Here is a 13,183-nt window from a genome sequence, read left to right on the forward strand (position 1 = left end):
GCCGAATGGCCTACTCCTGCACCTATTGTCTATTGTAACTTCACCATGGTGGTACAGGGGATGCCTGGTGTGCGCGGAGCTTAACCCTCTGATTACCCGGGCGGGGTCTGCCTGTTGACAAGGCAAAAGCCGGTTGCCGGAGGATGGCCGACGCCGGGTCTCCCTCCGTCTGTTCTGGGATTCCTGGAGGGGAGGGAGGAGGGCGTTTCCCCTCCCCGAGGCTTTGGTGGGACGTCTGTAGAGCAAAGCTCAGGTCCGACTCTCTTGCAGGGAACACGCGCGACAAGCGGCTGTCCCAGATCGAGCGGCTGGAGGCCTGGAGTCTCAGCGGACCCCAAGCACAGGATCGGCTCCTTCCGCAGAACTACCGGGGGGTGGGGGAGAAGGAAGCGCCGAGCGACCTGCGGCTCGAGGGGGTCCCGAGGTGCTTCCGTGCGGTCAGGGGGTGCAACCGTTACGAGATCGGGACCGCGCCTCACCCACCTTTTACCCTCTGGAGAAGCGGAGGGGGCGAGCGCGGGCAACTTGTGGGGCCGCTGGTAGAGGACGGCTTCCCCGCCGCTGATCCGCCGAGAATCGCTCGTGGAGTTCGCTCATTTCAGGCGACCCTGTTCTCGCCGGACCCGCCAAGTGGGGAGACGCCGGGGGGGCGGGGTGGAGGGTGCTCCGTGGGAGGATCCGGACTCTCCCCTACCGCTGGAGGAACTGACCAGCGGCCTGAATCAACTGCGGGGAGTCAAGTCCCCGGGGGTTGGGCGGGTTGACTGCGGAATTCTTCCGGGCCTTCCGGGGCCTAGTGGGTGCTGCTTACAACCAGGAGACTGGGCGACAGGTGAGATACCCCTCTGTTGGCGGAGGGCGGCGGCGGTCCCGCTGCCGAAGAAGGGAGATCTTTGCCGCCTGGGGACTGGGCGTAAGGTCTCCTGCGCACTGAATCTTTGCTAATCGCCTGGGCTCCGTGCTGGCCCAAACGATCCGCCCAGACCGGTCCCGGGACGGTCCATTCGGAACGATATCCACCTCGTCCGGGACCTGCCCCGCGAGGCTGACCGTCCAGTCGCCTCTCTCTCTCTCTCTCTGTCGATCGGGGTGGATCATGAATCGGCTGGCCTTTGCAGTGGGGCCGGATTTGTCGCCCGTGTCCGGCTGTTGTACGCTGCCGCGGATCAGCGTCAGTGGATCCTGGCTGCCCTTTGGCTTTGGGGGGTGGGGGTGGGGGAGGCCAGTGCGTCGGGGCTACCCTATGTCGGGGCAATTGTACGCAGTCTGCTTAGAGCCTTTCGGGAGCGGTTAACAGGTGTGATTCCGAGCGAGCCGGACATGAGAGTAGTCCTTCCGGCTTACGACGGCGTTGTCCTCCTTGTGGTCACCGACCTTGTTGACCTACGGAGGATACGGGACTCCCCGTGGGTCTGCTCAGCCGCATCCTCTGCCAGGGTCAACTGGAGAGAGTGGTCTGGTCTTTTAGTGGGTCAGTGGGGGGGGGGGGGCTCTATCCGAGGAGCCAAAACCACTGGCGTGGAGCACCGAGCGTCTCCCCTACCTGGGAGGTCTACCTCGGTTCCGCTGTGGAGACTCGATCGGGATCTAGAGACGAAAGACTCTGCCCCGCTGGGGGCGCCGTTCGGGGCTGTTCCGCGCCGTGTCGTGAACAGGGGGAAGGTCATCCTGGTGGGCCTGCTCCTGGGGCCGGCCAAGGCGGCCGTTCGCGGGTGCAGGCCGTGGGGCTGTCGAGGGCTCTGCCCTTCCTCCTGAGCCACAGCCTTGCCAGGATGTCGTTGGAGAGGGAGCGTACGACCACAGCGGGGGATATCCACGGAACTTAGTGCATTGTAGATGGCAATAACAGTATTTTAATTTGAATCCACTAACTATTGTAACTCCCCCAACTTTTGTATGTCTTTTATATTTGAAAAAAAAAGTCTTAGTCATAGTCATAGTCATACTTTATTGATCCCGGGGGAAATTGGTTTTTGTGACAGTTGCACCATAATCAATAAATAGTAATAAACCATAAATAGTTAAATAGTAAAAAGTAAATTATGCCAGGAAATAAGTCCGGGACCAGCCCATTGGCTCAGAGTGTCTGACCCTCCAAGGGAGGAGTTGTAAAGTTTGATGGCCACAGGCAGGAATGACTTCCTATGACGCTCTGTGTTGCATCTCGGTGGAATGAGTCTCTGGCTGAATGTACTCCTGTGCCCAACCAGTACATTATGTAGTGGACGGGAGACATTGTCCAAGATGGCATGCAACTTGGACAGCATCCTCTTTTCAGACACCACCGTCAGAGAGTCCAGTTCCATCCCCACAACATCACTGGCCTTACGGATGAGTTTGTTGATTCTGTTGGTGTCTGCTACCCTCAGCCTGCTGCCCCAGCACACAACAGCAAACATGATCGCACTGGCCACCACAGACTCGTAGAACATCCTCAGCATCGTCCGGCAGATGTTAAAGGACCTCAGTCTCCTCAGGAAATAGAGACAGCTCTGACCCTTCTTGTAGACAGCCTCAGTGTTCTTTGACCAGTGCAGTTTATTGTCAATTCGTGTCCCCAGGTATCTGTAATCCTCCACCATGTCCACACTGACCCCCTGGATGGAAACAGGGGTCACCGGTACCTTAGCTCTCCTCAGGTCTACCACCAGCTCCTTAGTCTTTTTCACATTAAGCTGCAGATAATTCTGCTCACACCATGTGACAAAGTTTCCTACCGTAGCCCTGTACTCAGCCTCATCTCCCTTGCTGATGCATCCAACTATGGCAGAGTTTGTACGTTTGTTGAAAAATTGGGGCGGTGGGGGTTGGGGGGGTTGTCACTGAAGGAGGATCATACGGTGAGTGGGTCGCTATCTCCCGATTAAATACAGTTTTTGGAGACTGGCGGCTATTTTCGGGGTGAGTGTCCGAGACGGTCTGAAATTCCCGCTGGTTCCCCGCACAGAGGTCGGCGTTCTGGACCCGGAGATCCAGCGCTTCAACACGCCAGGGTTCACCGGCTGCCTGGCCGGGGTCAGCTTCAACGGCATTGTCCCGCTGAAAGCCGCTCTGAGGACGGACACCAACCAGTCGGTGGTGGTCCAGGGAGACCTGGTGGAGTCCAACTGCGGGGCCATCCCCATCGTGCTCTCGGACGTCCTGTTGGCAGATGACCCGTGGGCGCTGCAGCCCGGTACGGTGACGGGGCGTGGGAGTGCGGGGGTCGAGAAGCGATGGGGCGGTGGGGGGGGGAGAGAGAGGGGGGTGTAGGGGGAGGAATGAGGGGAAGTGTGAGGATGAGCGTGGGGGATAGGGCGAGAGGGTAGGGACTGGGTAGTGAGTATGGGGATGTCGGGAATCGGTGGCGGATGGGAACAGTGAGGGTGTTGATGGGGGCGTGACGGAGATGGGGAGGGAGGGGATGGGGAGGTCGCGGTGAAGTTGAGGGGTGAAAAAGTGAGGGATGGGGAAGGGGAGTCAGGGTGGGGATGTTGAACTGATGGGGTGGTGGGATGAGGATGGACGGTGGGGACAGGGAGAGTGAGGATGGCGAAAGGGGAGTGAAGGTGGAAACAAGGGGATTGATGGTGAGGAGGGGAGTGAAGATAGAGAGTGAGGGTGGGGACGAGGGGACTGACGGTGGACGGTGGGGATGGGTAGAGTGAAGATGGAGAAAGGGGGTGAGGGAGGGGATGAGGGGACTGACGGAGGGGGAGTGAGGGTGGACGGTGTGGATGGGGAAAAGGGAGTCAAGGTGGGGATGGTAGACTTATGGGGAGAGTGAGGGTGGACGGTGGGGGAGGGAAGAGTGGAAGATGCGAAAAGGGGAGTCAGGGTGGAGACGAGAGGACTGATGGTGGGGAAGGGGAGTAAGGGTGGACGGTGGGATGGGGAAAGGGGAGTCACGGTGGGATGGTAGACTGATGGGGTGGTGGGGTGAGGATGGATGGTGGGGAAGGGGAGAATGAAGATGGGGAAAGGGGAGGGAGGGTGGGGATGAGGGGAGTGAAGATGAGGATGGGGATGAGGGGACTGACGTTGGAGAGGGGGAGTGAGGGTGGACGATGGGTCCGGGAAGTGTGAAGATGGGGAAAGGGGAGTGAGGGGTGGGGAGGGGGAGTGAAGATAGAGGGTGGGGACGAGGCGACTGATGGTAGGGAGGGGGAGTGAAGATATTGGGTGGGGACGAGGGGACTGATGGTGGGGAGGGGGAGTGAGGGTGGACGGTGGGGACGGGAAGAGAAGATAGGGAGGGGAATGAGGGTGGGGAAGAGGGATCTGACGGTGGGGAGGGGGTGTGATGATAGAGAATGAGGGTGTGGGCGGGAGAAATGAGGGTGGAGGCTGTGGTCGAAGGGAGTGAGGCTGGGGAAGTGCGAGGCCGCGTTGGGACGGGGGTCTGAGGGTTGGATGGGGAGTAAGGATAAAGGGTGGGATGTAGGAGTGAGGGTGTAAGGTGGGGATAAGGGAGAGAGGGTGGGGAAGTGGGAGGCCGTGTTGGGACAGGGGTCTGAGGGTTGGTTGGGGAGTAAGGATAAAGGGTGGGATGTAGGAGTGAGGGAGTAAGGTGGGGATAAGGGAGTGAGGGTGGGGAAGTGGGAGGCCGTGTTGGGACAGGGGTCTGAGGGTTGGTTGGGGAGTAAGGATAAAGGGTGGGATGTAGGAGTGAGGGTGTAAGGTGGGGATAAGGGAGTGAGGGTAGAGGATGGGGGCCGGAGGAGTGAGGGGAAGGGTGGGATTAGGGAGTGTGGTTGGGGACGGGGCAGTGAGGGTGGAAGGTGGGGTAGGGGGTGAGGGTGAGGACGGGGAGATGAGGGAGGAGTGAGGGTGTAAGCTGGTGAAGGGGAGGATGGAAATGGAAGGAGGGAGGATAAGGTGGGGGACGGGGACAGTGTGGGAGGGGGGATTAAGCTGGTGGGAATGCGGGTGGAGAGTGGGCCCGGGCACTGAGGGTGCTGACAGGGGAGTGAAGAATGGGGAGAAAGTCATGACTGAGAAATGTATTTAGGCAGAAATTGGAAATGGAGAGTTTCGAAGGAGAAAGGGTGGGAGAGTGCGGGAAGGTGGGGGCAGGACGGGGGAAGGAACAGATACAGCGGCAGAGGGCGGGGTGGGAGGGGAGGACAGTGCGAGGGAGGGAGTGGAGGGGATGTCAGTACGACGAGAGATGGTGAGAGCTGAAGGCTGCTGGGTATTGATGACTGTTCAGAGGAGATGGGTGTAAATAGATGTAATCGGTGATGGGTTTTGATGCGTAATGGGTGTTTATGTTAATGGGTGACGGGCGTTGATGGATGTTTGTGGGTAATGGGTGTTTATGTTAATGGGTGACGGGTGTTGATGTTAACGGGTGATGGGTGTTGGGGTTATGTATTGAGGTATGATGTGTGTGACTTGGTGGTGGGAGTTGGGGGTGACGGGTGTTGTAGGGGTGACGGGTGTTGTAGGGGTGACGGGTGTTGGGTGGTGATGGGTGTTTTTGGTGATTTGTATTTAGGGTGATGAGGCATGACAGGTGTTGAGATACGTTGTGTGTGAACAGACTTTGATGCGATTCCCCCTGCTTTGCAGATACCCCATTTTTCGAATCCGACTCTCTGACCGGAGCTGTTATCGGCGGTGAGTGTGTGATGGGAGCAGTGTGTGACTGGGTTAGAGACGTCGTGGGATGGACTCCCAATGCTTTAAGAGATTTAATAGGAGTTAATGTGTCTTAGAGAGAATGGGGACTTCTCCCGGGACCTCAACGAGGACTGAACTGTAATCCAAGGCAATATTGCGAGGAAGTGACCCTGTTGTACCGGAATGAATGGTAATAGCCGCTCTGAGCCGACCGGGATTTCGGAAATTGGATTGTATCACTAGGGTTTCGGGTCCGGGACTGTATCCCTGGGTTTTCGGCGACCAGGTTATATCAATGGGGTGTCTGGATTTTGTCGCTGGGATTTCAAGTCCTCGACTCGATCACTGGGGTTTCAGGTACCGGACTGTCTCATTGGGATTTTGGGAACTGGGGTTTCAGGTACCGGACTGTCTCATTGGGATTCCAGGGACTGGACTGCGTTACTGGGGTTTCAGGTCCCAGACTGTCTCATTGGGATTTTGGGAACTGGGGTTTCAGGTCCCAGACTGTCTTATTGGGATTTTGGAGACTGGGGTTTCGGGTACCAGACAGTCTCATTGGGGTTTCGAGTACCCGGCTCTATCACTGAGGTTTCGGGTACCAGACTGTCTCACTGGGACTTCGGGTCCCCGACTGTTTAACTGGGGTTTCGGGTGCCAGATTCTAGATCTGAGATTGTGGGTATTAATGGGATTTCGGACAGTAAACTGTATAACTGGGGTTTTGGGGGACCGGACTGTGTGTCTGGGGTTTCGGTGGGAATGAAGTGCTGCCGTGCCTTGTCGGACTTGTTGAGATTGGGGCTGTTTGCTGTGGAAATTGCCAGAAAGATCGTCGTCTCAAATCCTCAACTCAGAACCCCCAACCACCCCCCCCCGCCCCACATTTCAGTTTGTAGTAGATAACTAACGTGTAGGGTCAAAGGAAAAACTACAGCAGATTAAAGGGGCCCTTCGGCCCATCTCTTCTGCTTAGTCTGTTCTACCTGCACCCCGGCCACAGCCCTCCACAGCCATGTACCTATCCAGGTCTCTCTCAGATGTTGAATTCGACCCCTCATCCACCACATCCGCTGGCAGCTCGAACCACTTTCTCATTTCTACCTTCCCCCCCCCATCTTACTGAAGAAGTTCATCATCAGTTTCCCCTTGCACCCTTGACCTATGACCTCTGACCCAACCTCAGTGCATGCAGTTGCCCTCTGTTTACCCCTTATTACACTGTCTCTATGCCTTCTTATTCAACCATCTATATCCCTCTTATTTTCCCTCTCAACCCCTTCCTATTTACCCTCTCTGTAAGACAGTTTACAGTTTTGCTCGGGATCGCCCATCAGGACTCCCGAAATCTACCTAGTGAGGGGTGGTGTTGCATGGCACCCCATTTCCTTCCGCTTCAGCTGCCAGGGACACGCACAAAATCCTGGAGGGGCTCAGCAGCTACTGAAATCAGGCCATAGGAGCAAAATTAGGCCACTCGGCCCATCGCCTCTGCTCCACCATTCAATCATGGCTGATCCTTTCTCCCCCGCTCCTCAGACCCACTCTTTTCCCCGTAACCTTTGATGCCGTGTCCAATCAAGAACCTATCAAGCTCTGCCTTAATTACACCCAACGACCGGGCCTTCCACGGCTCCTTGTGGTAATAAATTCCACAGATTCACCACCCTCCGGCGAAAGAAATTTCCCCGCATCTCTGTTTTAAATGGACGCCCCTCTATCCTCAGACCGTGCCCTCTTGTAACTAGACTCCCCCACCATGGGAAAACATCTTTTCCATATCTAGCAACGTACATCAAAGTTGCTGGTGAACGTAGAGGCCAGGCACCATCTCCAGGTCGACGTTTCGGGCCGAGACCCTTCGACAGGACTAACTGAAGAAAGAGTTAGTAAGGGATTTCCATAGCTACTCTGTCTAGGCCTTTGACTGAGATCCCTCCTCATCCTTCCAGCGAGTACAGGCCCAAAGCCATGAAATGCTCCTCGTGTGATAACCCTCTAATTCCCAGAACCAACCTTGTGAACGTTCACTGAACCCTCTCCAACGTCAGCACATCTTTTCTTAGATAAGGGGCCCCAGACTGTTCACAATACTCGAGGTGAGGCCTCACCAATGCCTTATAAAGCCTCACCATCACGACCTTGCTCTTATAGAACATAGAACATAGAAATCTACGACACATTACAGGCCCTTCGGCCCACAATGTTGTGTTGACCATGTAACCTACTCTAGAAGCTGCCTAGAATTTCCCTACCGCATAGCCCTCTATTTCTCTGAGCTCCATGTACCTATCTAAGAGGCTCTTAAAAGACCCTATTGTATCCACTTCCCCCACATTCGCTGGAGGTGTATTCCACACACTCACCACTCTCTATGTGAAAAACCCACCTCTGACATCCCCCTTGTACCTACTTCCAAGCACCTTAAAACTGTGCCCTCTCCTGTTAGCCGATTCAGCCCTGGGAAAAAGCCTCTGACTATCCACACGATCAATGCCTCTCATCATCTTGTACATCTCTATCAGGTCACCTCTCATCTTCCATCAGACTAAGGAGAAAAGGCCGAGTTCACTCAACCTATTCTCATAAGGCATGCTCCCCAATCGAGGCCACATCCGTGTAAATCTCCTCTGCACCCTTTCTGTGGTTTCCACATCCTTCCTGTAGTGAGGCGACCAGAAATGAACACAGTACTCCAAGTGGGGTCTAACAAAGGTCTTATATTGCTATATCGTTACCTCGCGGCCCTTGAACTCAATCCCATGGTTGATGAAGGCCAACACACAATAAGCCTTCTTAACAACACAGTCAACCTGCGCAGCAACTTAGAGAGTCCTATGTACATGGATTCCAAGATCTCACTAATCCTCCACATTGCCAAAAGTCTTACCATTAATATTATATTCTGTCTTCAATTTTAACCCACCAAAACGAACCATTCCACACTTACCTGGGTTGAACTCCATCTGCCACTTCTCAGCCCAGTTCTGCAACCTATTCATGTCCCGCTGTAATCTCTGACAACCCTCCAGACTATCCACTACACCCCCAACTTTTGTGTCAACAAACTCACTAACTTACCCTTCTATTTCCTCATCCAGGTCACTTATAAAAATCACCAAGAGGAGGAGTCCCACAACAGATCCCTGCGGACACCCTGCAAGAACTGCAGGGTGATCTGGAGGGACTCCTAAGTCTCTTTGCATCTCAGGGTTTTGGATTTTCTCCCTGTTTAGGAAATAGTCTGCACATTTATTTTTTCTACCAAAGTGCAGGATCAAAAATTTTCCAACATTGTATTTTCACTTGCCGCTCTTTTGCCCATTCTCCTAATCTGTCTAAGTCCTTCTGACTCACTTGGCAACAAAGCCATCTATTCCATCAAATAACTCACTGATATACAGCATTAAAAGAAACGGTCCCAACACCGACCCCTGTAGAACACCACTAGTCGTTGGTAGCCAACCAGAAAAAGATTTCCAACAAAGGATCTTTTTATTCCCTCTCGCTGCCTTCTACCAGTCAGCCAATGCTCTAACCATGCCAGTAACGTTCCTGTAATACCAAGGGCTCTTAACTTGGTAAACAGCCTCATGTGTGGCACCTTGTCAAAGGCTTCTGAAGGTCTAAATATACAACATCCACTACATCCCCTTTATCTATCCTACTTGACCTCACTATAGGAAACGTCCTCTCCACATCCACTCTATCTGCGTCCTCTGGTCCTAGACTCCCCCAGTATTGGAAACATGCTCTCCACATCCACTCTATCTGCGTCCTCTCGTCCTAGCCTCCCCCACTATAGGAAACATCCTCTCCACATCCACTCTGTCTATGTCGTCTGGTCCTAGACTCCCCCACTATAGGAAGCATCCTCTCCCCATCCACTCTATCTGTGTCCTCTGGTCCTGGACTCCCCCACTATAGGAAACATCCTCTCCACATCCACTCTATCTGTGCCCTCTGGTCCTAGACTCCCCCAATATCGGAAAAATGCTCTCCACATCCACTCTGTCTGTGTCTTCTGGTCCTACACTCCCCCACTATAGGAAACATCCTCTCCACATCCACTCTATCTGTGTCCTCTGATCCTAGACTCCCCCCACTATAGGAAATATCCTCTCCACATCCACTCTATCTGTGTCCTCTGGTCCTAGACTCCCCCAGTATTGGAAACATGCTCTCCACATCCACTCTATCTGCGTCCTCTCGTCCTAGCCTCCCCCACTATAGGAAACATCCTCTCCACATCCACTCTGTCTATGTCGTCTGGTCCTAGACTCCCCCACTATAGGAAGCATCCTCTCCCCATCCACTCTACCTGTGTCCTCTGGTTCTAGACTCCCCCACTATAGGAAAGATCCTCTCCACATCCGCTCTATCTGTGTCCTCTGGTCCCAGACTCCCCCAATACAGGAAACATCCTCTCCACATCCGCTCTGTCTGTGTCCTCTGGTCCCAGACTCCCCCATGATAGGAAACATCCTCCCCACATCAGCTCTATCTGTGTCCTCTGGTCCTAGACTCTCCCAATATCGGAAACATGCTCTCCACATCCACTCTATCTGTGTCCTCTGGTCCCAGACTCCCCTCATGATAGGCAACATCCTCTCCACGTCCACTCTATCTGTGTCCTCTGGTCCCAGACTCCCCTCATGATAGGCAACATCCTCTCCACGTCCACTCTATCTGTGCCCTCTGTTCCTAGACTCCCCCACTATAGGAAACATCACATCCACTCTATCTGTGCCCTCTGGTCCTAGACTCCCCCACTATAGGAAACATCCTCTCCACATCCACTCTATCTGTGCCCTCTGGTCCTGGACTCCCCCACTATAGGAAACATCCTCTCCACGTCTACTCTATTCTAACTAGGCCTTTCAATACTCGATAAGTTTCAATTAGATTCCTCTCTCCACCTCCCTCCCCCATTCTTCTGAAATCCAGAGCCATCAAGCGCTCCTGATACGTTAATTTCATTCCCGGAATCATTCTCATGAACTTCCCCTGAACCCTCTCCAAATGCAGGCGTACCCTTCCTTTCTTTAGAGAAGGGGCGGAAAGCTGCTGACAATTCAGTCAATCTCCAAATTAAAGTTTAGACAAGCAGTTATTACTCGTTTCCCGGCTCCCATCTCCCAGTGTCTTTATCCCTGGAGTCTGCAGGCACCTGGGCCACACGAGGAATTGGAGGGAAGGTGGGGGGAGGTGAGGGAGTTGAGTCGATGAGATTCAGCCGGCGGGTGGGGCTGGGGGGAAGGCGGTGAGTGGGTGGACCCCATTCTGACCCCGCCCGCTCTCTTTGCTCCCGCAGTGATCGTCGCCCTGGTCCTGTTCACCATCCTGGCCTTAGCCGTCCTTCTGCTCGTCTACAACCACCGCCACAAGGGCAGCTACCACACCAACGAGGCCAAGCCCCTGGGTCCCCCCAGCGGGGTCAAAACCACCGCCCTCAAGAAGAATCTGCCGCAGATTGTCGAGGAGACGAAGGGCGAATAGATGGGGTAGAGGGCGTGCCTGCGCCCAGGAGAGATGTGTCTTGTGGGATTTCTACCTGATGAACACTTAGCTTACGCGTTTTTTAAAAAAAAACCGGAGACGGAGTGGCGAGCCGTCTCCGACCTGAGCGAATCCTTCACGGCCCCGCAATACGCTAACCCCGCTAGTTAAGGCTAACTGTTGGTAGAAACAGTATCTCGGCTGCCGCCGCCTGCTGGGTGAAGTCTATAATCGGTGAACTACGCTGCCTGCACCCCGCGCCCCCGCTGTCCCAGTGCATGCGCGCTGTTGTACACGGTCCCGGTTACACCCCTCGCCGTGACATAATCACATCAACTTGGTTTCTTTAAGTGAGCCTAAGTCGACATTGTGTAATTTTTAAAAAAAAAAAATATATATAGTAATATTTTATAATTTGCTGCAGCAGTCTAGGGTTGACCACGTATGACGCGGTCTCCCAGGGTGAGGGTCACTGAGGGTTAGGGCTGGGAGTTCTGCGCGGCACCCGGTGCCATCTGGAGGGGCTGTCGCGTCAGTGGGTCCCGTCCCCACTGGACGCGGGGAACAAACACGAGTACTTGCCAAGGACCAGGCTTCAACACTGCCATCACTTACGGAGCAGTGGCCGTCCGGCAGAGGGGGAGCAAGACTGCCCGTCGACGGGCTGAGGGGAGGTTGGGGGTCAGGCGGGTTGTGGGGCTTCGACAGAGCACCCTGTCTCCCTAGGGAGGGGTCAGCGTGGGTACCTGCATCTCCACCACCCCGGCTAAGGACAGGGGCCGCACCTCCCCCCTACACCCGGTGCGGAAGATAAAGGGGTGTCGCCCCCTTACACTCCGTCTGGACAAGGGTAGGACAAGAGCCGGGAGCCACAGACGGTGCGGGGAAGCTGGCAGCACCGTTCCAAGCGGGGAGGGAGGAGGCACCTGCGATTGGGCGCAGTGTGTGTCTGCGTGTCTCCGGGGATCGCGAGTGAGCTTTGAGAGTTACGAGTAGATCTGGAAGCTTTAACAGAGCTCAACCGGCGGAGCGAAGGGTCTGTTTCTGCGCCGCAGTACTCGACGGCGAAGGCACCCTCTCGAACTGGAGCTGGGTTTGCCGGCCTTGAATGATGTTAGCTGTTGACACCGTGGGAGTCTGTGTGGCCGGTCCCACCCTGGCCCTTGACCCCTCTCGGACTGAGGGAACTGGAATGAGATAAATCGTATCCAATCAGTCATTTGCTCAGGAAACTGGTGCTTTTCTTTCTCTCTCTCTCTCTCTCTCTCTCTCTCTCTCTCTCTCTCTCTCTCTCTCTGTCTCTGTCTCTCTGTCTGCCTGTCTCTCTGTCTCTCTCTCTCTCTCTTTCTCTCTCCCTCCACCTCCCTGTCTGTCTTTCTCTCTGTCTGTCTGTCTGTCTCTGTATCTCTGTCTTTTTCTCTGTATCTTTCTTCATCTATCTCCCATCTCTCTCTCTCTCTCTCTCTCTCTCTCTCTCTCTCTCTCTCTATATATATATATATATATATATATATATATATATCTGTCTCTCTCTCTCTGTTTGTCTCTGTCTTTCTCGCTGTCTCTCTCTCTGTCTGTCTGTCTCTGTCTCTCTCTGTCTCCCCCCCCTCTCTCTCTCTCTTTCTTTCTCTATTTCTCTCTGTCTCTCTCTCTGTCCCTCTCTCACCTCTCTGTCTCTCTACCCCTCTCTGTCTCCCCCACCCTTTCTCTGTCTATCTGTCTCTCTCTCTATCCCTCCCCATGTCTCTCTCTCCCCCTCTATCTCTCTCATCTTTCTCTTTCTCTCTCTCTCTCTTTCTGACTGTCTGACACTCTCTCTCTCTCCCAACCCCTTCTCTATCTCGCTCTCTGCTTGTCTCTGTCTGTCTCCCTCCTCTACCTCTCCTACCCCCTTCCCCACCCCTTTTCCCAATGTTTCTCCTTCCCCTCCTCCCCCAGCCCCCCACACCCCGTGTCTCGTCGCTATCACAGACCAATTGTTATATTGTTTAATTCACTGGAGATTCAAATATTAAATTCATTCTGCAAACACCAACGCTTGGTCTCTCTGTGCTGCTGCACCTCCACTGAAGTCCACCGC

General features: G+C 54.4%; 1 protein-coding gene across 1 annotated transcript in view; it reads left to right on the forward strand.

Moving 5' to 3' along the window:
- cntnap1 (contactin associated protein 1) overlaps nucleotides 1-13,131 on the forward strand; it is a 135,651-nt gene extending 122,520 nt beyond the window's left edge. Inside the window, exons 18-20 of the mRNA XM_063037194.1 lie at nucleotides 2,948-3,175; nucleotides 5,554-5,601; nucleotides 10,919-13,131. Coding sequence (XP_062893264.1) covers nucleotides 2,948-3,175; nucleotides 5,554-5,601; nucleotides 10,919-11,103 — 461 coding nt within the window. The 3' untranslated portion in view covers nucleotides 11,104-13,131. The remainder of the gene's footprint in view (nucleotides 1-2,947; nucleotides 3,176-5,553; nucleotides 5,602-10,918) is intronic.
- Nucleotides 13,132-13,183: the final 52 nt, after the last annotated feature.

Source organism: Mobula hypostoma, chromosome X1 (assembly GCF_963921235.1).
Source record: "Mobula hypostoma chromosome X1, sMobHyp1.1, whole genome shotgun sequence".
NCBI classification, from domain to species: Eukaryota; Metazoa; Chordata; class Chondrichthyes; order Myliobatiformes; family Myliobatidae; genus Mobula; species Mobula hypostoma.